We start from the raw sequence: 23,028 nt of genomic DNA on the forward strand, positions 1-23,028 counted from the left end.
CGCTTGCCTGTAATCCCAGCTACTTGGGAGGCTGAGGCAGGAAAATCGCTTGAACTTGGGAGGCAGAGGTTGCAGTGAAACAAGACCACACCATTGCACTCCACTCTGGGCAACAAAAGAGAAACTCTGTCTCAAAAAAAAAAAAAGGGCCGGGTTTGGTGGCTCATGCCTGTAATTCCAGCACTTTGGGAGGCCAAGGCCAGCGGATCACGAGGTCAGGAGTTCAAGACCAGCCTGGCCACTATGCTGAAATCTGTCTCTACTAAAAATACAAAAATTAGCCGGGCATGGTAGCGCCTGCCTGTAGTCCCAGCTACTTGGGAGGCTGAGGCAGGAGAATCACTTGAACCCAGGCAGCAGAGGTTGCAGTGAGCCGAGATAGCACCACTGCACTCCAGCCTAGGTGGCACAGTGAGCCTCCGTCTCAAAAAAGAAATTACACTTTCTCTTCCAGGAAGCCTTTCAGGACACTGCCTACCTGTGTCCACAAGCTCCATCCTTGGAGATCCTGGGGATGCAGAGGTGCATACACAGGACTGGGAGCCCTCAACACACTGGAGGCTGCAGCAGGCCAAGTGTGAACCATAGGAGGATGGGAGAAGCAGCAGAGGCCCTCAGCTCAGCTTTGGAGAGAGAGCAGTCTTAGGACCATGGCTAGCCAGGCCATGACATGGAAAGCATGGAAAGGCACAGAGCCCCATTAGTGGAACTATAGCTCAGGAACCCCAAAGGGAAGCACAAGGAGTTGAAAGTAGCCCTACAGATGGGGGTTAGGTCAGAGAGCGCTGCAAATGCCACTGATAAGAAGTTCTGACCTTAAGGGTGAGAGAAGTGAAAGTTATTAAAGACAGGCTTAAAACTACATCTTCCAGACTGGGCATGGGTGGCTCATGCCTGTAATCCCAGACCTTTGGGAGGCCAAGGCGGGTGGATCACCTGAGGTCGGTAGTTTGAGACCAGCCTGACTAACATGGAGAAACCCTGTCTCTACTAAAAATACAAAATTAGCCGGGTATGGTGGCACACGCCTGTAATCCCAGCTACTCAGGAGGCTCAGGCAGGCGAATCGCTTGACCCCAGGAGGCGGAGATTGCAGTGAGCCATGATTGTGCCATTGCACTCCAGCCTGGGCAACAAGAGGGAGACTCTGTCTCAAAAAAAAAACAAAAACTACCTCTTCGGAAGCCTTATTCCCAGCAGCACTTGGAACCACCAGTGTTCCTAAGATCCCTTTTATTCCTCCATGAAACCTCCTAGGCCCAGCCCAACCTTCTGCTGTTGGAGGGTGGCCAGCTAAAGTAGAAATTAACAACCCAAGGCCTGCAGCTGGTGGGCCTGCTGTTTGTTTTTTGAATGGCCTGTGGGCCAAGAATAGTTTTTACACTTTTTAATGGTTGAAAAAAAAAATCAAAAGAAAGTTATTATTTTGACATGGGAAAATTATATGAAATTTGAATTTCTGTTTTCATGAAGTTTTTTTTTTTATTGTTGTTGTTTGGTTTTTGAGACGGAGTCTCACTCTTATCACCCAGGCTGGAGTGCAGTGGCAGGATCTCAGCTTACTGCAACCTCCACTTCCCAGGTTCAAGCGATTCTCCTGCCTGAGCCTCCCAAGTAGCTGGGATTACAGGCGCCCACCACCACACCCAGCTAATTTTTGCATTTTTAGTAGAGACGGGGTTTCACCATGTTGGCCAGGCTGGTTTCGAACTCCTGACCTCAGGTGATCTGCCTGCCTCAGCCTCCCAAAGGGCTGAGATTACAGGCGTGAGCCACCGCGCCTGGCCAATTTTAACGAAGTTTTGTTGAAACACAGCCCTTGTCTTTGACTGCTTCTGTGCCATAAAGTCAAAGTCAGTAGTTGTGACAGAAACCATAATGCTTGCAAACCCTAAAACATTTACTCTCTTGCCTTTTACAGAAAATGTTTGCAGACCCCTAAGCTCCATAAAGCTTAGTAAAGTCTTGCAGGGAGCACAGAGATTCAGCCTGGACAGAGTCTCTGGGGTTCAGAGAGGCCACTGAGGGGCGTTAAAGCTCAGTGGATGAATAAAACAATTCAGGGCAACAGGACATCAGAGATATGAGCATGGAGAGTAGCTGTGGACCCTGAACCCCTACAACAAGCAGCCTCTTAAGCTCAGTGCCTGCCAGGTGTGTCCCGTTACTTTCTAGGCCTTCCCAGTTCCATGAGGCTTAGCTCTCTGAATTCCTGAGGGAATACCCTGCCTGAACTGACACCCTCCAATACTAGTGAACCTGACATTCAGATGCATTGGACAACTGGGCAGGTCTGCACAGCCAGCGTGGACTCCACCTCTTTGCCTCCATTTTCACATTCCACTAGAACACAAGAGAAGTCTCTTGCACAATTTTTGCTCACTGTATTGTTAGTATTGTTATTTTTTTGATGCCATAGAAAATGGAAATTTTTGTTCATTTCCTGGTTCCCAGAGAGTTCAAAAAGCAATTGAGCAATTGAATTTTTGTTTATTGATCCAACAAGTTGGTAAGCTAGCTTGTTAATTCTTAATTTGTCTATAAATGTTTTGATGATATTTTATAGGTACAGCCGTACCATGTGAAAACAATGATAGTTTGGTTTACCCTTTTCTGATTCTTGTATCTCTTATCTCTTGTTTTAATGCACCAGCTAGGACCTGCAGAACAAGAAGACTGGATATAGTGATTCTGGGCATCCCCGTCTGATTCCTAATCAGAAAATGAAAGCTTCTAACACTTCACCATTGAACTTTTTTTTTTTTTTTGAGACAAGGTCCAGGGTCTTGCTCTGTTGTGGGGGCTGAAGTACAGTGGTACATAGCTTACTACAGCCTCAACTTCCCAGGCTCAGGCGATCCTGCCACTTCAACCCCCCAAGTAACTGGGACCACCATGCCTGGCTAATTTTTTTATTTTGTAGAGACGGGGTCTCCCTATGTTGCCCAGACTGATCTCAAACTCCTGGGCTCAAGTGATCCTCCCACCTTGGCCTCCCAAAGTGCTGGGATTACAGGCATGAGCCACCTGCACCCAGCTGAACATATTTACTCTTTCTATTCCTAACTTGCTATACATTAAAAATAATAATAATAATAAAACCACCATGCCCAGCTAATTTTTAAAAGTATCTGTAGAGACAGAGTCTTGTGCTATTGTCCAGGCTGGTCTCAAACTCCTGGGCTGAAGCAGTCCTTCTGCCTTGGGTTCCCAAAGTGCTGGAATTACAGGCGTGAGCCACCAAAAGACAAAAGACTCTTTATCTTTTCAATTTCTCTTCTATCTAAAGTATGTCTTCTGCCAGGCGAGATGGCTCACACCTGTAATCCCAGCACTTTGGGAGGTCGAGGTGGGCAGGGGCCAGGAGTTTGAGACAAGCCTGGCCAAAATGGTGAAACCCCTTCTCTACTAAAAATACAGAAATTAGCCAGGCGTGGTGGCGGGCACCTATAATGCCAGCTACTCGAGAGGCTGAGGCAGGAGAATCGCTTGAACCCAGGAGGCGGAGTTTGCAGTGAGCCAAGATCATGCCACTGCACTCCAGCTTGGGTGACAGAGTGAGACTCTGTCTCAAATAAATAAATAAATAAAATTTAAAAATAAAGTATGTCTTCATTTCTAAAATTGTTTTTCATGTCTTATCTCTTTTTTTCTTGTACAGTTTCACCAAAGGTTTGCTTGTCTTATATATTTGTTTTCGACTTCTTTAATTTCTGTTTATTTTTTATTTTTTATTTTTTTTTGAGACGGAGTCTGGCTCTGTCGCCCAGGCTGGAGTGCAGTGGCCGGATCTCAGCTCACTGCAAGCTCTGCCTCCCAGGTTCACGCCATTCTCCTGCCTCAGCCTCCCAAGTAGCTGGGACTACAGGCGCCCGCCACCTCGCCTGGCTAGTTTTTTGTATTTTTTAGTAGAGACGGGGTTTCACCATGTTAGCCAGGATGGTCTCGATCTCCTGACCTTGTGATCCGCCCGTCTCAACCTCCCAAAGTGCTGGGATTACAGGCTTGAGCCACCGTGCCCGGCCTATTTTTTTTTTTTTAGACAGAGTCTCATTCTGTCACCCAGGCTGGAGTGCAGTGATACGATCTCGGCTCACTGCAACCTCTGCCTCTCACGTTCAAGTGATTCTCCTGCCTCAGCCTCACTAGTAGCTGAGACAACAGGTGTGCCTGCGCGCCACCACGCCTGGCTAATTTTTTTGTATTTTTAGTAGAGACGGGGTTCCACCATATTGGCCAGTGGGGTCTGGAACTCCTGACCTCAAGTGATCCGCCTGCCTCAGCCTCCCAAAGTGCTGGGATTATAAGTGTAAGCCACAGTGCCTTGCCTAGTTCTGTTGTTCTTGTTCTATTTTCTTAACTTTAGTACTTAACACATTAATTTCAGCCTTTCTGTTTTTCCAACATAAGGATTTAAGGCTACAAATTTCTCCTTATGTACTATGTTTACTATAGTCCACAAATTTCCGTATATTACAAATTTCAAATAATATTCAATATTTTTATTACAATTCAATTTTAAGGATTTTCTGATTTCTTATGGTATCCTCTTTAACTAATTTAAAAGTGTTTTACATTTTCAATTTTTTTTTTTTTTTTTTGAGACGGGGTCTTGCTCTGTCACCTAGGCTAGAGTGCAGTGGCACCATCTCGGCTCACTGCAAGCTCCTCCTCCCGGGTTCACGCCATTCTCCTGCCTCAGCCTCCCGAGTAGCTGGGACTACAGGCGCCCGCCACCACGCCTGGCTAATTTTTTGTATTTTTAGTAGAGATGGGGTTTCATCGTGTTAGCCAGGATGGTCTCGATCTCCTTACCTTGTGAGCCACCCGCCTCGGCCTCCCAAAGTGCTGGGATTACAGGCGTGAGCCACCACGCCCGGCATTTTCAATTATTTTTTATATACCCTTTAATTATGTTGTAGACATACAATGTGGTATGTATGTTACTGGCTCTTTTGTATTTGAGGCTTTTTTTTTTTCTCTCTTTTTTTTTTTGAGGCAGAGTCTCACTCTGTCACCCAGGCTGGAGTGCAGTGGCCAGCTGATGGCCCACTGCAGCCTTAACCTCCTGGGCTCAAGCGATCCTCCCACCTCAGCCTCCCAAGTAGCTGGAACTACAGGCATGTATCACTAGCCCTGGCTGATTGTTTAATATTTTTTTGTACAGATGGGATTTTGCCATGTTGCCTAGACTGGTCTCAAATGCCTGGGTTCAAGTGATCTGCCAGCGATGGCCTCCCAAAGGGCTGTGATCACAGGCATGAGCCACCGTGCCAGGCCTGTATTTGAGACTTCGTTTGTAACTTTAGAAGGTGGTTAATATCTCTAAATGCTCCATATGTGCTTGAGAAAAAACAAACAAACAAAAAAAACCTAGTTGTTAGGTTAAATCTTTTTTTTTTTTTTTTTTCGAGACGGAATTTTGCTCTTGTTGCCCAGGCTGGAGTGCAATGATGCAATCTCGGCTCGCCACAACCTCCACCTCCCAGGTTCAAGCGATTCTCCTGCCTCGACCTCCTGAGTAGCTGGGATTACAGCCATGCGCCACCACACCCGGCTAATTTTGTATTTTTAGTAGAGACGGGGTTTCTCCATGTTGGTCAGGCTGGTCTCAAACTCCTGACCTCAGGTGATCCGTCCGCCTCGGCCTCCCAAAGTGCTGGGATTACAGGTGTGAGCCACCGTGCCCACCCAGGTTAAATCTATTAAATCAAACCTGTTAATTGTGTTGTTCAAAACAAACACACAAAAAACTGCTTGCATGCTTTTGTATTTGAGACTTTTTTTCTCTTTTTTTGAGACAGCGTCTCACTCTGTCGCCCAGGCTGGAGTGCAGCCCTTTATTCAAGAAAAATATAACCTACTTGAAGGCTGCACAGGACATAGCTTGGAGAAGAGAGAGGCTGAAGGTCTCTGTAGACCAGTCAGGGGTGGGGAAGAGGAGGAGTATAAGCCTTGTCTGAGGAAGAATGCTAGAACGTAGGGGCTTAGGGGGAAAGCAGGGATGGAGGGCCACTCTAGGTTGGAGGTCTGCTTTAAGCACGTTGCAGGGCACCAAGGAAAGATGTCTACTAGGCAGAGGGGTATGTAGGAGAGGCCTGGGTTGCAGTCTTAGATCTAGGCATCATGCTAATGGGTGAAGTCATGTGCAAGGACAAAAATCACTTCAGGGAGTGCAGTGAGAAAAGGGCCAGAAATTGTGGTCTAAGACACTCCTGAATTGTAAATCAGACATTTAGTAACCTGCTCTATTAATACACATATGACTATGTCTCACCTTTTTAAGGATTTATCAGTGGCCTAAGGGGTGTGACTAAGTCCTACCTTGCTACCATTGTCAGCCTAGTCCAAAATGTGTGTCCTCCTCCTGTCATCATGCCCACCAGGCATCCCTTTTTATCTTGGGCATTGTTCAGTGTTCCAGGCCCCTTTTGACTAAGAAGGTAAAACTTAACCCCAAATCAGTTCATCCCAGAGCAGATTATAGCCAGTGGAAAGTGCAGGGAGCAGGTGGCACCACAAACAACCCTGATCTACTTAACTGTTTTGCCTGCCACCTGGCCTGTCCCAAAATGAAGTCATTCCTTTTCAGCATGTAGGTTTCAATGGGCTGGATTTCTGGACCATTCACTGGCCTCGCTGCCACCCCACCCAGATGATGGAATGGTAGGACTGTGATAGTGCTGCTGGGTGGAGAGGAGATCACACCCAGGAGGGGCTGAGGTTAGACATCCGGAGGGACTTTGCTGGTCTCACCTGGGTGAGATTATATGAGAGGTCAATGTCCCAGGATTCTTGGGATCCCCGAGGACTTGAAAAGAGAAGACAAGAGTTGTCTTATGTCCAAAATAGGGGAGGAAGGTGGACCACATTTGCATTATGGTGCCACATGATGCCTTGTATTTTTCTGTTCCCTTCCCTGACTGGGAACTCTCATAAAGGGAGGGGAGAGAGAGAGAGAAGAGAGAGAAACATATTTACCTAGTGCTTTGCAGCTTACAGAATATTTTTCCATCCTTTAACCTTTCAGATTCAGTTTCCTGGAGTAAAATGAGCATAGCAATAGTCATCACTTTACAGGGTTATTGGGAAATCAGATAAGGCCATGTAAGACAGTGAGTACAGGGGTGGCTGGCCCAAGTAACGTTGTTATTCACTAGTTCAGTGAATAACAAGTTTCACGACCCACGCGGTTGTCAGGGCAAGTGTGACTATCCCTGCCTTACAGATGAGTGGCGCCGCGACGGAACGAGCCTGGCTCAAGGTCACCCGGACACGGGGCAGTGGCGTGGGTCTGACACGCAGTCTGGTCACCCACCCGCCAGGACGCAGAAGCGCAGAGCAGTGGGGCTGTCCGCCCGCCAGGGGGCGCGCGGGCCGGGTAACCTCACCCGCTCCGCTTCTCGCGGCGGGACGGCGTAGGGGCCTGGTCCCCGTCGCCCCTCTCGCCGTCCCCAGCCCCACGGTTCTCCGCTGTCCGCGGGGCTTAGGGACCCGCGTGGTGGTTCAGGCTGGAAATATCTGGAGTAGGGGAAGTGAGGCTTGGGTCTCGAAGCTTCCGGGGACTGGAGATGCGGGGGAGGGGAATGAACGCAGGTGGGAAGCAGCCTGGAATAGGCTAGGTGGGGGAACGTGCGGTGCGGGGAGGGCCGTCCTGAGGCTCATCCTGGTAAGTGATGGCACCACGTAGCTCTGGGGACCTCACCTCCTGCATCCGTGCTCTCCTGCACACTTAATTTACTTAAGTCAACACATATGTCATCCCCTTGTAGGGACGAGGAGGCGGGGCCTAGGGGAGGAGTGACTAATCCGGGATCACAGCTGGTACGGGGCAAGCCCAGGAGAGAGGACAGAGGCCTTCGTGGGGCCCTGCTGACTCACATTTAGCAGTCACCCTGCAGTCTGGTGCCAGAACGCCAACTTGCTCACTTCCAGCGAGCACCAGGACTGCCAAGGATGCAGAAGGCTCTGAGTGGGCACGTCCTCTCCCTGGGAGCATCTACACAGGAAGCCAGGTCATACCGAGATGAGCTGGAGGAGTCCAAGCCGGACACAGGGCCACTGATGAGGTTGGGGCCAGGGGGAGTTGGGCTCTGCCCATTTCCACCCTTAGTGCCAACCTGCCCAGGAAACAGTTGGTCCCCAAGGGTTTGGGGGGACACTACCAACGTGGCCTCTGAGTCAGATCTGCTGGCTGACCTGGGGACTGCCACTCTTCCTGTGTGTGAAGACTTGGCTTCCAGGAAGGGCTTGCTGGACAAACAGCCCTATTTCCTTAAGGTGACTGCATTTTTCTGTTTACATCCATTTTGATTTAGTGTCATAGTTTAACTCTAGTTAAACTTTAACGGGGCCGGGTGTGGTCACACCTATAATCCCAGCACTTTGGGAGGCAGAGGGGGGCAGATCACGAGGTCGGGAGTTCGAGACCAGCTTGGCCAACATGGTGAAACCTCGCCTCTACTAAAAAAAAAATAGCCAGACGTGGTGGTACATGTCTGTAATCCCAGCTACTCAGGAGGTGGAGGCCGTAGTAGATCTTGGCGGAGCCAAGATCATGCCACTGCACTCCAGCCTGGGTGACAGAGCAATACTCCATCTCAAAAAAAAACCAAAAACACTTTAGCCAGGCACGATGGCTCACACCTGTAATCCCAGCACTTTCAGAGGCCAAGGCAGGATTACCTGAGGTCGGCAGTTTGAGACAAGGCTGACCAACGTGGTACAACCCCATCTCTACTAAAAATACAAAATTAGCCAGGCGTAGTGATGCATGCCTGTAATCCCAGCTACTTGGGAGGCTGAGGCAGAATTGCTTGAACCCAGGAGGCGGAGGTTGCGGTGAGCTGAGATCATGCCATTGCATTCCAGTCTGGGCAACAAGAGTGAAACGCCATCCCACCCCCCCACCACCAAAAAAAAGCAAAAACAAAAACTTAATTGGGGTTCTTTTGTCAAACGCTCTCCCAGCCCTGGCTTTATATTGCCTCCACCATGGTATTTCCGTATTCACCTCAAAGAATAGATATAAAGATACATTCTGACTCATAGACTATACCTAAGGCTTCATTTCTATTTTCCAGGATGGCTGATTACTACAGCTCTTAGCTTTTCAACTGTTTAAAGCCCCAACATTTCATCATAAAAGATTAAACAAGAGGGACATTCCTGTGTTGCAATGGCAGCCACTCCAGGGACAGCAGTTGAAATATTGACTGTTTTGAGCAGAAAATATGACATGGAAGGAAGGTGATGACCAGCAGCAAGCCAGGGCAGCCAGGGATATCTGGTGGATTTTCATGCTCAGCCCTCTCTACTTTACAGGCAGCAAGGTGCTAGCAGGAAGGTGGAGGACCCAGAAGAGACCCCTGCTCCCCAAAGGGCAGGGCCTGTGAGCACCCACTTGGGGTCGGGAGCCATCCCTGCAGCTGAGTGGGCAGGAGACCTAGGAGCTGCTTTTCCTAACCTCCTCACCCCCTCCAGGTTTACCTGTGAAAACACTGAGGTCAGGAGAATGAAAGAGACTGACATTTTTTAGCATTTGTGTTTAAAAATTTTGGGGAGAAAATACTCTAGTAATTTCCTTCAACATCAATTTAAGTACAGGAAGGGAGAAAGGAACTATATCCTAGTTTTTCCTTTCAAATCAGTGCTGGGGTTGAGAGGAACCTACTTAACATCCCCATCTCTATCCCAGGGTCACAAGCAAGACCTGCTACCACATGGCTGGAGTGGGGCATGTGAGGACTGTGGAGATGAATTCTGCCTTGGGATAAGGCACATGCCATCAAGCCAACATTTTCCAAGTACCTCTGGGAGGCAGGTATGACATAGCTTGAAAAGCCAAAATAGGAGTAAAAAGTACACCCTAACCTCAAAAACATGACAGTGGTAGCTGGAGTAAGGTAAGAACAAGATAGAAAAGTCACAAAATTATGAAAGCTCTGAGGTGCAAAGAAACTCAAACTGGCTGTCGGTGGTGGAGGATCAGAAAACGCTCAGGACACAGACGCATGCTCCAGAGAGCAAGCAGCACCTGCTAGATTCGCTTTCAGATTATTCTTGTGGCCATGTGTGGAATGGACTGGAAGAGACCTGGAAGTCCCAATGGGTCAGGCAGGAGGTGGTAAAGCGACCTTAGGAAGAAATACAGAATCCTGAGGCGCTGCTGGTGCTGAGGAAGGAAACCCATAGGGCTCTTTGGGGCTTGGGTACAATGGGAGGACTGAGGACAAGAAAGAGCTCAGGTTTGTATGTTCAGCTTGACTCACTGCCAAACAGCACTGCAGACTGGGGGAAGGACACTCAGGGAACCCCTCAGCTTTTGAGCCTGATCCAAAAGGAATGCCTTGTTTTCCAGCACCTCAGATAAATACTGTGGTCTGACAAATGATTAATAGCATATGAACTTCAGTTCCCAGTGCCCTGGTATACTTAGCTACTCCATTAGGGCTTTAGAGCTCATGAAAGAGCCTTAAAAATGCGCTAACAGCCCTTAATGAGGCCTGAAGTTCTCAATTAAATTAAACTCCAGTGAGAAAGGAAGGACTGACAAAGGTGCCAACTCTGTAGCCATCCGCTGGCCAGGGCTGAGTGAGCAGCCCGCACTGAGAATTCAGGAATGTCTTCTGCTTTCTGGGAGGAGTCTGAGACTTGTGGGAGGGTAGGGGGTACTAATTGCAGGGGTGCTGCACTGCGGCCAGCGCTCTGGTCCCACTTCCAGTCAGGAGGTCATTCTTGAGATGGGGGTCCCAGTGGTAGGGCCCTCTCCACTGAGACACTGTCATAGTTCCATATCAACCCACTCCTCCCTAGGCCAGAGTTTGGGTTGAGAAGGGGAGGGTTGGTTTCACTGTGTGGACACACAGGCCCCTTGTTCCCCAGGAAGTCTGGCAGGCTGAGCTTTGATGTCAGGGCTGGTTGCCAGGTAGGGGAGAACCCTCAGGCCTCAGCCTCTTCCTGCCTGGTGGTGTGGGAGTGAGGCCAGGAGCTGGCCAGTTTTGTAGAGTTCATTGCTGGGGCTGGGGACAGAGTGGAGGGGGTGGCAGTGAAGACAAAGGAAAGATGGGGAACTATCTCCATCCTCTGTCCTATGAAGCAAGGAAAAACCTGTTCTCTCTGTCTTGGCTAACAGTCTGGGTGTTCTGGTTCTAGGCCTGTCCCTCCCCTATGGCCCCAGCAGGGGGCATTGCAGCCCCTCTGAGGCCAGGAGGACTACCCACCACCCCCTCGCCACCCCCGGGCCCTTGGACCCAGGTCCAGTCCTGGCCAGGGCCCAGCTGGGTCATGCTCATCTCCCGGACTCAGCTGCCAGCCCTCTACCCACTCCAGGGCATGAAGCCATGGCTGGAGGACACAGGGAGCCAAGGAGAAAAAAACAAGAAAGCTTTATTTGAATCAGAGAGCCTCTGAAGGCCCCTGGTTTCTGTCAAATATATTTTAAAAAAAGGCAGTAACGTGGCAACTGTACAGGGTACATGATGGGTAGGAACTGGGCATGGGGAGCTGGGAGGGGGACATGGAGAGAACACAGAGGAGGAGGCGCAGGGGAGAATGGAGGGAGGGGGTATATCAGGTCAAACCATACAACGGTCAGACCCAGCTCCTAGCCACCCCGGGACAGGCGGACAGTCCGACAGACACCGACACAGACACACAGACACACACAGAGACACACGTGTTCTCCAAGCCCAAGAGCCTCCACTGGCCTGCACGAGCAGGGATCAATCAGAGCCAAGAGTGGAGAAACTCAAGCAGATGCCGAGGCTACACCCTGTCCCTCCACTCTGAGCCCCAAGCCCACAATGTCCCCACTGTCCGTCCAAAGGCTCCCTCCCCAGGGCCTGGAGATCTGGGCCCAGCACACGCCGTGGAAAGCAGAAGTCAGTTAGAAGAAAAACCTCCAGACCAGTGAGGCTCACCGCTGGCAGAAGGAAGGGGCAGAAGGCAGACAGGGAGGGAGGCAGGCAGTCCTTCTGTCCATCCATCCTTTGTCACACAATTGCCCGGAACAGGAAGGAGAAAACAGCCCCCAGTGCCAGACCCAGACACAGGAAGAAGGCCATGATGGCTCCTGCGGTCTCCGCCTCAGCCGGCTTCACTTTCCTAAGTGGGGAAGGAAGGGCACGGCTACCTCAGAATGGCTGTACCCCAGCCCAGAGCCTCTGGGTGGAAGGAGGGGTGGGGTGGGGGTGACGTGACTGTCGAACCTCATTCTGCTGATCAACCCATCCTAGCTGCCTAACCCCAACCTGGCTTCTCCTCCTTGAGGGAATGTGTATGGTGGGGTTGCCTTTCACTCCCTGCGAGCCCGTCTCCACCTATACCCAAGTAAGCCTGGACACCCACCCCCACTACAGTCACTATCCCCTCAGCCTAGTGAGCCCCTCCTGAGCCATCTCTCCTTTCAGCTCTGGGAGCAGGGACTCTCCTTTTGCCCTCCCTCTACTGAGTGTCCCCTACTGGAACTTTAGATCCTGTCTTGACACCACCAAGTTCCCTGCCAGCCCTACTCACTTGGGCCCGAAGCACATGCAGAGGCTGGCGAGGTAGCCGTTGGAGAAGGCAAAGGCGGCCATGAAGAAGATGAACCAGGCATCGTGCTCGAAGACCACAGTCAGGTAGTGGCGAGGCTTGATGTTGCACAGCAGTAGCAGCGGCACAAACACCAGCCGGGCCAGCACCAGGCTTGGCAGCCAGCGGCTGTCCTTCCCAGGCTGTGGGCACCAGGCAGGGCCTCAGCCCAGGCCACCACCCCAGGGCACAGCCAGGACCCCAAGGATCCATCTGGGGCCTCTCAGGACCTGAACTGAAACCTCAAAGCCTGGTTCGCCTTAGGGGGTTACTCTTGAAAGGGGCACGGTGGAGCCCTCTGGAATGCTGGAAATATTCTATATCTCCATCTGGGCAGGTATGCATATATATATATATTCATTAAGTTGTACACTTAAGATTTGTACTTAACTATACATAAATTATGCCTCGACTTTAAAACAAATGGTCCCCTTACTACCATACTTTCTTGGGTTCCCTCTCTGGGTCCAGGCTGGACTCTTACTTCCCACAGGGGCCTGGGGCCCTCTTCCTTCACTTACCCACATGAATACAGCTGTGAGGCTCCGGCCCAACCAGTCAAAGATATTGAAAGTCAAGAAACAGGACACAGGAATGAAGTAACGTTCTGGAAGAGGAGATGAACGGGTGGTTATCAGGCTCACAGAGGCAGGTATAGCAAGCCTAACCTTCACTGGGCCTCAGCTTTCCCAACAGTAAAATGGAGAAGATGCTTCCAGCCCAGGGAAGGGCAAATGGACCCAGGAAATGGGGAGAAGGTGACCCAGGCTCCCTCTCTTCCCTACTTCCAGCCCAGCTCAAGATCCTGTCTGTTCCCATCCTGGGAACCTGTGGCATCCTCACCCCAGGTGCTGCCGCCTGCAATGCTGGACTTGACCTCAACAGTCACAGCTGGAAACATCCCAATGGTGATAGTGAAGATGAAGCAGACAGAGAAAGCCAGGACTGAGATCTAGATAGAAGGGGTAGAGTCACCCAGGTGCCTGTGTCTTCATGGTGGCTGTGCATTAAAGAACCACGAATCCGGGCCAGACGTGGTGGCTCACGCCTGTAATCCCAGCACTTTGGGAGGCCAAGGTGGGTGGATCACCTGAGGTCAGGAGTTTGAGACCAGCTTAACTTAACCTGGTGAAACCGTCTCTACTAAATACAAAAAATTAGCCGGGCAGGGTGGCATATGCCTGTAATCTCAGCTACTTGGGAGGCTGAGGCAGGAGAATCACTTGAACTTGGGAGATGGAGGTTGCAGTGAGTGGAGATTGTGCCATTGCACTCCTGCCTGGGCAACAAGAGTGAAACTCTGTCTCAAAAAAAAAAAAAAAAAAAAGAACCACGAACCCCACCCCTGGCATGCACACATGGGCACACACGCACACACAAAAGAATCCAGGAGCGACCACTCTCAGGTCAGAAAGGGAGGAGATGGGTGGCAGAGGGAGGGAGCAAGAGAGAAAGAGGACAAGGGGTAGAAGGTAGGATAACCTTCCCTACATACATTTTTTAGGATGGCTTTGATAGAGTGGCTTTCGTTGGTGGGCTGAGAGTTGGAAACTGAAACTCCAGACTCCTCTTTGCCTGCTCTTGGCTCCTCTCCTGCGGGGTGGAAGAATCTCCAAGTTGTGGGGAGGACAGCGCAACAGAAGACAACACAAACATTCCCCAAAAGGGCTGGGATCACTTGAAAGTAGACGCCTCCTTAACCAGTCCCAAACCAGTCCCAGCCATACCCTAACCCTAAACCAAACCTCGCCTCCAAATCCCTACAGCTCAAGTCCCGGGGGCCTGGCCTCTTCCAGGAGCCTCAGGTCACGTTATTCCTCACTGAGGAATCTGAAATTGCTTCCCACTGCCTTTAGTCCAAACACCTCAGGCGTTCAAGGTCATCCAGGATCTGCCCCCATTTTATCATTGCCGGCCCTTATTTCCTATTTGTCTTCCTCTCCCCACCCCAGTCCTTCGGTCCTCCTCTGGCTCAGGGCTGCTAGCTAACACAGTGCACTCATCTTTGTTCTCTTTGCTCGTGCTCTCCCCCGCCTGGTATACCATCCTCCTCCACCCCAGCTTCCTCAGGCTCTTCGGACCTTTGCTAATGAGGTCCAACTTGGTCTCCTGCTCCCCGGGTCCTTCGAGCTTGAGCTGCTGGTAGTAGCGGTAGAATTCCTATCAAGTAAGGGAGACGGGGGAGGTGGATTCACAGGCAGAATCTCCAGAATCCCAGCCTCCTTCAGGTTTTATCCTCAGAACACCCCAGACCCCTATACCCCAAACCCCAGCTCGCTCCATTTACTCACCAGGCGGGGCAGGCCCAGGTAACAGATGATGGTCAAAATGATAACAGCACAGGCTGTGATAAAGTAGCCAAAGGCACTTTCTGATAGCTCCGAGCCACCTGGGGTGGTGTCAGTGATCAGAGATAGGCCCCATCCCTTCTCCCCACCACACCAGGGCACTGGGCAGGTAGACAGCCGGACTTACTGGCAATAGCGCAGATCATGGCCACGGAGGCAAAGAAGCCTGCTAGGCCCTGGCCACTCATGATGGGGGCCGTGTAGCTGGCAGGCAGGAGGCCAGCCAGACCAAACAGGCTGCCCTGCAGGATGGCACCAAACGCTGGGGAAACAGGGTGGGCATGAGCAGGGGAGCTACGGTTGGCAGTTGGAGGTGCCCAAGAAGACAGGTCCCTGTCATTCCTACTTTACTCTTGGTGGGCCTTAAGGCTGAGCTGCCCTTCTCTCTGCCCCCTCCCAGCCCTGGTCCAGGCCCACTCAGGCCTCTGAATCCCAACTGCTCACAGCATCCACTCCCTTCAGGCAGAGGCTGGGCTTCTCTCTGGCTAACAGTGGGTCTGAAAAAAGAGTGGGGGTAGTTGGGCACGCCTCCTCCCACAGGCCCCCTCCTGGCCCAGCTTACAGTTAATGAGTACGATCTTGATCATGGTGATGACAAAGAAGGGCAGAGCATCCAGCTGCACCTTCACCAGGATGGCAGTGATCAGAAACACCAGCAGGATGGCCACCAGGCTGCCCAGGATCCGTATGGACTGAGGGATCCTGCCGGGAGAGGCCAAGGGTGGCAGAAACAAGTGGGCAAAGGTGGGGCTCAGCCAAGGGGGTGCAGGACACAGTGAGGGTCAGGCTGGGGGCTGGGGAGGGGGTGGGCACTCACCTCTGATGCAGGAAGGAGTTGAGGTAGGTGAATAACAGCAGCGGCAGCATAGCACATAGGGTCATGACATTGTTGAAGATGACACTGAGAGAGTTCCGCTCAGGCAAGGGTGCTGCAGGGGCGGCTGACGCCTGGGTGTCCTTGCTCAGTTCAGCAGTGACCAAGGACACATTCTGGGACATGTCCAGGCGGTTTGTGAAATACTGCAGGAGTTACAGAGAGGAGTGTTGAAATCTCTCTCCCTGTGCCTACCAGCACAGAGTCAGATCCTGCAGGCACAGTGGGCAATGCCCCATGGAGCCCAGTCCCTCCGGCCTCACCTGAGTGGCCGTCATGAAAAAATTCCACGGGAGCAGCGTTCCCAGACCCAGCATGAAGAAGATAAGCCAGACAGCTTTGTATCTGCAGCGGAGGAGGAAAGAGGGGCCAAGTGACGCACCATCCTGCCCCATTCCATGATGAGCCCCAGGGAAGCCCCTGTCCATCCTCAGTCTCTCTAGGTCCCAGGGCATCTGTGTTTGTGTCCATTTGCATGTGTCCTCTTATGGGTGTGGGGGGAGAAAAGGGTACACGGCTTGCTGGAATTCGGGGTGGGGAGGGGGTCAGGGTCATAGGACTGAATGGCATGGCTGACAGGATCATAGTTATCAGTCCTGGAAGGCCTGGGGGACTCTGCAGGCTGGGAACCAGTGTGACCCACACATCCGGAGATGGTTTTGGAAATCCTGCCGAAGGGCTGGGGGCGGGCGGATGAGTGAGAAAGCAAGCAGCAAGCGTCTTCCACCCCCACCAGGCAGGCTGGAAGTAATTATGCTGTCTGGTCAGGGACTGTGTTGCTCCCCAGAGAGGATTCTGAGGTTGAGAAACTCCCATACTATTCTGAACCTACAGGGGCAGGCGGGCAGGGTGCCTCAGGGCCACTGTGAAGAGAAGGCCTTAGAGCTGTTTTCTTCCTGGCCAAACAGAACTTTGTAGTTCATACCACCCAGGGCAGGCCAGGAGGCATGGGGCCACTGGAGGTCCTCTGGGCGTCAGGGTATAAATAAGGGCTGCCCTCCTTTGGCCAGGGAAATGCCCCAGGCCCTATACTTCAAGACCCTTCCGGTTCAGGCCAGCTTCTCCCAAGTAGGCCTTGCCTGAAAGCTGAGTAACCCCAGCCCAGCCCATGTAGATCTCCAGTTGGGTCTGCACACCCTCCCCAGAGCCAACACCAGCTCTTTTCAGAGATGGCAGGGATAAAGCCCAAGGCAGTGAGAAGACAGGCCTGGCCAGAGTGCAAGAGCCTGGATGGCTGGCAGGCCTCACACAGGGATGGAGTGGTGAGTGCCCCACGTGAGCATGTCTAAGTTAATGCAACTGCAGTCCCCCAACCCCCTCATATACACGCTTCCCTTGGAGAAGCTAAAGGCTTGGTTCAGAGGCCCAGAGTGGAAGGAAAAACTCCCGAAGTCACAGAGGAGAGAGGATCGGGGCAGGGGCGCTGTGAAATGACTGAGCCGTGCAATAGGGCAAATGGAGACAGCGAGAGCTTCAGGGAACTGCCCACAGGAGAGCGGAGGTGGGGACAGACGGGGCAGGCAGTCTGGGAATGAAACACAGGAGGCAGGGAAGCACCCTGGGGCCTGGACTTACTGCCATGCCTCCTTAAATTCTCTTACTTCTAGATCCACTTCCTGGGAAGTAGATACTTTTAGTTCTATTTTACAGGTTGGAAAACAGTCCCAGAGAGATTAAGCTACATGCTCAAAGCCCCCACAGGCACAAGTGGCCTAGTTTCATAGCCTTTGGCACAGGAGGGAGATGAGATGGGTAGGGCAGACGTGATGGGTTTCTGGGGCCTCAGCTGGAGGGAAGGACACAGCCTGATGCTTTGAAGGAGCTTTGGATCTCAGGCATCACTTCCTCAGCCTTCTTGGGTCCCAGATCCCTTTAAGAAATTGAATTAAGCTACAGCCTCCTCTTCCAAAACACATATTCACAGTCATAACTGCAAGTCTAACTTGATTGGGAATTCACAGGCTCCAGAGGCGGGGAATTGAGAAGAAGATCAGATAGAGAACCAGGGTGGGCCAGGTCATCTAAGGCAGAGGCCCCAGGGCAGTTCTGCCAGATGTGCATTGGAAGGAGGGGTGAGGCAAGTATCTCCCCACAGTGGTGGCGGGAGGAGCCAGAAGCCGCGAACTGGCTGGAGAGCAACAGTGGAAACACAGACACGCCAGGGAGGGACTGCTGCCCACGTACCCTGCCCTTCCCGCAGACACCCCAGCTAGCACCCAGCCAAGGCACAAGGGGTCCCCGCCCCTGATGCAGACCTGACTCATAGCTACCTGGCTGGAAAGCCAGCCAGCAGTGGCAACCAGCAATTTCAAAGGACACTGCACCTAGATCCCTGAAAACCCATTCCCTGGATCCACAGCCCAGCCCCCTACCCCTTACCTGTCCTGAGGCTGGTGACTGGTTGTCATGGCGATGATGTTCTCGGTTTTGCCTGGCTGACAGCTCCCTCCCTCAGGGGCCTGCTAGGGGCAGGAACAGAGTAAGGCCCTGTCTTGGCCCTGCCACAGGCCTCCACGGGCTCTTAAGAGGAGAGGGGGCAGGGCTGACAGAACAGGCCAGTCGAGGAGTCCACTAAGACCCCCTCTGTACCCTGCCCTCAGGACCACTTAACTTGACTCCCACCCAGCCCCCTGGCCCAGCAGGCCAGTCCTGCACGGCCCCCCTGCCTGCTCAGACTCTACCTGGCTCCCGGCCTGGCCGCTGCCACCGCTATTTTTATCCAGCAGCCGAAGCAGTTTATAAGCTGGGAAACAGGAGGGTGGAGAGCAGGAGGGAAGGAGGAGGAAAGATGATGGGAGGGAGGGAAAGACAGTCAAAGAAGGCAGGGAAGAGGACGAGAGGGGTCAGGGACAGTGATGACAAGGGAAGGAGGGAGACAAATGGAGGAGACACAGCAAAGAGGTCGGGGGAGGAGGAGGAAGGACACAGAGCAGGCAGATCTGCAGCAGCTGAGACAACGGTGATGATGGCTGAGGCCAAATCAGAGGCTCCCCAGGCCCCTCTCCACAAATCTGGTCTCTCCACCCTCCCTGGGAAGCCCCTGGATTCACTGCTAGAGTGGGGCTGTCCTCTCCTGGAGGCACCCCAGATTCTAGCTTCTCTGCTGTTGGCACCTTAACCTTTCTTTCCAGCCACTGCCCAGGAGCTTCCTAGTTGCTGGCTGGTTTTCCAGGAAAATATTTCATAATGGATGTGGGGGTACAGCCCTTCCTCCTCCCACCTCCTGACCCTAGGGTCACCTAGTGCTCCCTTAGTTCCTCCGTCACAGGCTCCTGTCCTCTTCCCCTTTCTGAGAATGACCTTGTAAAGAAGATTGGTGGGGTGGATCCCAAAGCTCCTATCCTTCTCCCTCAGCATCCCTCTCCTGCTCCCCATTTGTGTAGGGGAAGACCCCCTGGCACCACCAGATTCAACAGTTTTCCCATTGGATGGCATGGGAAGCCAGGCAGATGTGCACTGACACATCCCCCACACTCAGGCCTAGCTGGGCCCAGGTCTTGCTGTTTGGGGTGAAAGGACAGCTTCCCTTCCCTTCCTTTCTGGGCACTTACCAGGTGCCCAGATTGGCCAGCGGAAGGGTCAGAGCAGAGCGAGCCTGGGAAGTCCCTAGGAGGTGCTCCTAGTTCAGGCTCAGGCAATGGGCCTTGTCCACGGGCTCCTGGGTGCGGATCCAGAATGAAAAAGGTGGCACAGGGCATATCAGGAGAGAGTCCCTCAGGCTTCATGGGGCCCCATTCTGAGAAGGCTTGCAAGCAAAGAAGCAGAAGCACACCCAGGAGATAAAAAGCCACCCCTGTCGCTTGAGAGATAAGAGAACAGGGAGTCTCAGCAGGGGAGCTCTCACAGGTGCAGCATTGCTCCAGGGCCCACTCAGACAAACAGAAGCAGCTGGGCACCATGAGACATTCTATGGGCTCTCCCATTCTCTGTAGTTCCTCTCAACCCTCCCAGGGGAAACTCCAAGCTCTCAGAGGTCCTCCTCGGCCCCTCAGCCCACACCTCCAGATGGAGGCAGAAGGATTCCTCCAATCACCCCTTCAACAAATATTTACTGAGGACCTCTGCATGCTAGCCAGGCACTGTCCTAGGCACCAGAATGGTGAATAATCATATTTACATTTTCTAGAGAGATGAAGGCAAGAGGGCATTACTGGGGTGGGTGTGGGGGAAAGGCTCAGGTCTCAGGTTTTCTTTTTCTTTTCTTTGAGATGGAGTTTTTGCTCCTGTTGCCCAGGTTGGAGTGCAATGGCACAATCTTGGCTCACTGCAAATTCTGCCTCCCAGGTTCAAGTGATTATCCTGCCTCAGCCTCCTGAGTAGCTGGGAATACAGGCTCCTGCCACCACGCCTAGCTGATTTCTGTATTTTTAGTAGAGACAGGGTTTCACCATGTTGACCAGGCTGGTTTGGAACTCCCGACCTCAGGTGATCCACCCACCTTGGCTTCCCAAAGTGCTGGGATTACAGGCATGAGCCACTGCACCCTGCCTAGGTCTCAGGTTTTCTATTAGGTAGTAGGGACTCTTCCTCTAGGTTCTTACCTCATACCCGCATACCCTGTACTCCACCCCACAGGCAAGATTCCTGGCAGTAAAGGGCAGGTGCAACTTCAAAGCAGATGGAGGCCTGGGGTGGGGAGAATAGCTCCTGTTCTCCTGGGTAAGACTGGCTTGGGCTTAGAGAAGAAGTATTTATTTCTTCCCTATCCCCCAGCTACACCCCTGCTCTCTCTGTTCTCAGGAGTTCCCATTCCAGTCTTGGGCACAATTCAACTCCACCACGGGCAGCCCTCTCCTCCTGCCCATATCCTAACATTCAGCTGGCCAGCCTTCGTGTTTTGCTCGTCTGCCTTTGCCCAGCAGCAAACAGGGATATGATACCAGCTCAGAGCATCTGGTGTCCCTCCAACTATGCCTTGGCCTGCTGAGGTGGGCCCCTGAAAGCAGCCACCAAATTGAGTACCTCCCTGCCTCCAGACTCCCAACACCTCTCCTGCAATTCTCCACTCCTAGGATCTCATATGGGGCCAGCCACTATCTGCAGATCTCTCGTCTTTTCCTCACAACCACCCATAAGCTAGTACTAGCACTGAATAGATTGGGCCAGCTGAGGTTCAGAGAGGTTGAGTAACTTGCCTGAGGTCACAGAGCTGGTGAGTGGAGGAGCTAGAATCCAAATTAAATGTTCAAGCTCCTTTTGCAATGGAGAGAAGTATAAAAGCTGCTTCTCAGCTAGCCCTGTAGACAGGGAGGTGGGGGGGAACTCTGATCCAACTAAAGGGAAAATTGAGGTGGAGACCAAGATCATTCCCAGCCTGACTTGAGTGTCAGGCACCTCAGCCCCGCCCCATCACGCACATCCTGGCATGGGGAGCTAACACAAGCAGGAGGAAAGTTAAAGGGTCTGGAGGCCACCGAGAGGAGTAGGCAAAAGGACGACCACGGGGCTGGAGAGAGACCCCTAGAGGTGTGAGGGCAGGGTTGGAGCCAGCCTTGACCTACGACTGCTGTCTCCTGGTAAGCAAAGCCGAGGGGTGTGTGTCTTCGCCCTCTCATATACTCTCACAGTAAACCAGTAAATGAGGACGTGCGCTGGAAGGAGACGCCAGGGATACGACTTTAGCCAGTAAAAGACCCAGGTTAAAGAGACAGCCCCACATCTCCGCTCGCGAGCCTCCATCCCCATCCCCATTCCCCTCCGCCAGCGCAGTCGGCGGCACGGCCCCTCCCTGTTACCGACCAGATCGATCGGGATCACCCGTCCACTCGCCTGCCCCTTGCGGAGGTCAACGTGACCGCAGTCTGTTTCAGGCCCGGGAGGCAAGCCGCCCAGCCCAGCTCGGGTCCCGGTCCCCGCAGGGTCCTCCGGCTCCCTGGCCCGTGCGCGCCACGTGCTGCGCGTCTCCGCACGCTCCGCACTGGGGCCCCACCCGGCGATCCTTCTCCGGGCTGCAGGGCCGTCAGACCCGGCCTCCCTGCCCTCCGTGGCAAGCGGGCAGCGGCGTCTTCAGCCCTGGCGGTCCCCAGTCCCCGGACCCGGGAAGCACCTGCCGGAGAAGCAGTGCTCCCGCGCTGAGATCCGCGCGCTCTTCCTGCAGCTTCCCGCGCCCGCCGGGGCACATTCAAACCCGCCCTCCGCTGGCCCCCCCCCCCCCCCCCCCGCCCCGAGCCCACTGCCACCTCCCTCCCCTACACCCGTGCGCCCGCGGCCCCGCCCCCGGCCCGCCCCTGCCACCCCACGGCGACTCCGCGCGTTCTGCGGTCCCCACCCCGAGCCCCTGCGCCCCCAGGGCCGCCTGGTGGTGTTATTTCGGTAGACAGGACCTCTTTGGGCCCTGCCACGCCAAGATTGTCCTTCGTGTGGGGCACATGGGGCTGTGCACATTAAGGACCTGAGCAGACTCCCATAAAATCTATCTCCGGACTGTTCCATTTACACACCCGCTACTCAGAATGGCCCCGACGCCCTACGGCCCACTCCACCTCAGATGTTCCGTTATCTCTTCCCAAGCCCCGCCCACGCCGCGCTTCCTCCACACTGCACCTTTTTCCTCCCAGCGCCCTCCCTTTCAACGCCCCCTTCTTTCTTTCAGTCCCCCTCTTATTTTCCTTCAAAACTGCTTCTGTCCCTAACTCCCATTTTCTGTGACCAGCATGATGGTTTCCCCATCCCTGACACATCCAGTCCCAGCCACAGACGCGCGAACACCACACCACCCACAACTTTGACTTGGAGGGGGTATGTGCCTCTGCCTGCGCTTGTGTGTGCGCGCGGAGGTGGCCAGGGGCACAACCCTCCAACTCCCTCATAATTCACCCTTTCTAAATCCAACACTTTGGAAAACTGAGGCACAGCTGGGAATGGGAAGAGACAAAGCCAGGAACAGTCTTACATCCTGAGTGAATCCTATTGTCCCAGCCGTCCTGAGAGGCGGAGGCCTTACTGATCACGTCCTCCACTAGCTGAGGAGGAAGGTGTGGGTGTGCTGAGGGGTGGTCCAGCAAGTCCCTCCAAGGGAGGGGGAGGGAGGCCCTCTCTTTGGTTGAGCAATAAATGGGGTGGGGTGGGGTGCACTCCCTGCCCTTCCAGCAGCACTCAGTGCTAGAGCGTGATCCTAAGGCTGGAAAGGTCCTGAGGAGAAAATCCAACCCACGCTGCTCACCCCATGCCCACTGACCGGAAGGGCTTGTTCCCTAGAGAAGCCACAGACACTGATTAACAATTGGCAGTACC

General features: G+C 52.9%; 2 protein-coding genes across 14 annotated transcripts in view; one reads left to right on the plus strand and one right to left on the minus strand.

The window, feature by feature from the left end:
• The first annotated feature begins 7,825 nt into the window (after positions 1-7,825).
• On the plus strand, positions 7,826-12,929 carry LOC111543100. Of its 2 annotated transcripts, none has more exons than XM_031935635.1 (3): positions 7,826-8,280; positions 9,698-9,823; positions 12,474-12,929. In XM_031935635.1, exons 1-3 carry the CDS (start codon positions 7,957-7,959, stop codon positions 12,483-12,485), a joined length of 462 nt encoding a protein of 153 aa, XP_031791495.1. In that variant the 5' UTR covers positions 7,826-7,956; the 3' UTR covers positions 12,486-12,929. The 2 variants fall into 2 exon arrangements, with proteins under 2 accessions (XP_031791495.1, XP_023068699.1); XM_023212931.2 differs by lacking the exon at positions 12,474-12,929 and adding an exon at positions 11,155-11,412.
• Positions 11,363-23,028, minus strand: part of SLC29A1 (solute carrier family 29 member 1 (Augustine blood group)) — a 15,039-nt gene continuing 3,373 nt past the window's right edge. Inside the window, exons 1-14 of one of the 12 annotated variants that reach the window (XM_023212927.2) lie at positions 21,842-21,934; positions 19,347-19,453; positions 18,175-18,254; positions 16,059-16,140; positions 15,739-15,941; positions 15,484-15,623; positions 15,049-15,183; positions 14,865-14,962; positions 14,655-14,733; positions 14,069-14,166; positions 13,417-13,525; positions 13,095-13,180; positions 12,517-12,716; positions 11,371-12,105 (exon numbers count right to left, since the gene is read on the minus strand). In XM_023212927.2, the coding sequence (XP_023068695.1) occupies positions 11,994-12,105; positions 12,517-12,716; positions 13,095-13,180; positions 13,417-13,525; positions 14,069-14,166; positions 14,655-14,733; positions 14,865-14,962; positions 15,049-15,183; positions 15,484-15,623; positions 15,739-15,941; positions 16,059-16,140; positions 18,175-18,203 (1,371 nt within the window). In that variant the 5' untranslated portion in view covers positions 18,204-18,254; positions 19,347-19,453; positions 21,842-21,934 and the 3' untranslated portion in view covers positions 11,371-11,993. Of the gene's footprint in view, positions 12,106-12,516; positions 12,717-13,094; positions 13,181-13,416; positions 13,526-14,068; positions 14,167-14,654; positions 14,734-14,864; positions 14,963-15,048; positions 15,184-15,483; positions 15,624-15,738; positions 15,942-16,058; positions 16,141-18,174; positions 18,258-19,346; positions 19,454-21,534; positions 21,993-23,028 lie in introns of those variants that run through there. The other 11 variants (XM_023212923.2, XM_023212925.2, XM_023212921.2 and 8 more) reach the window with 11 other exon arrangements.

This window comes from Piliocolobus tephrosceles, chromosome 5 (assembly GCF_002776525.5).
Source record: "Piliocolobus tephrosceles isolate RC106 chromosome 5, ASM277652v3, whole genome shotgun sequence".
In the NCBI taxonomy this organism is placed as follows: domain Eukaryota; kingdom Metazoa; phylum Chordata; class Mammalia; order Primates; family Cercopithecidae; genus Piliocolobus; species Piliocolobus tephrosceles.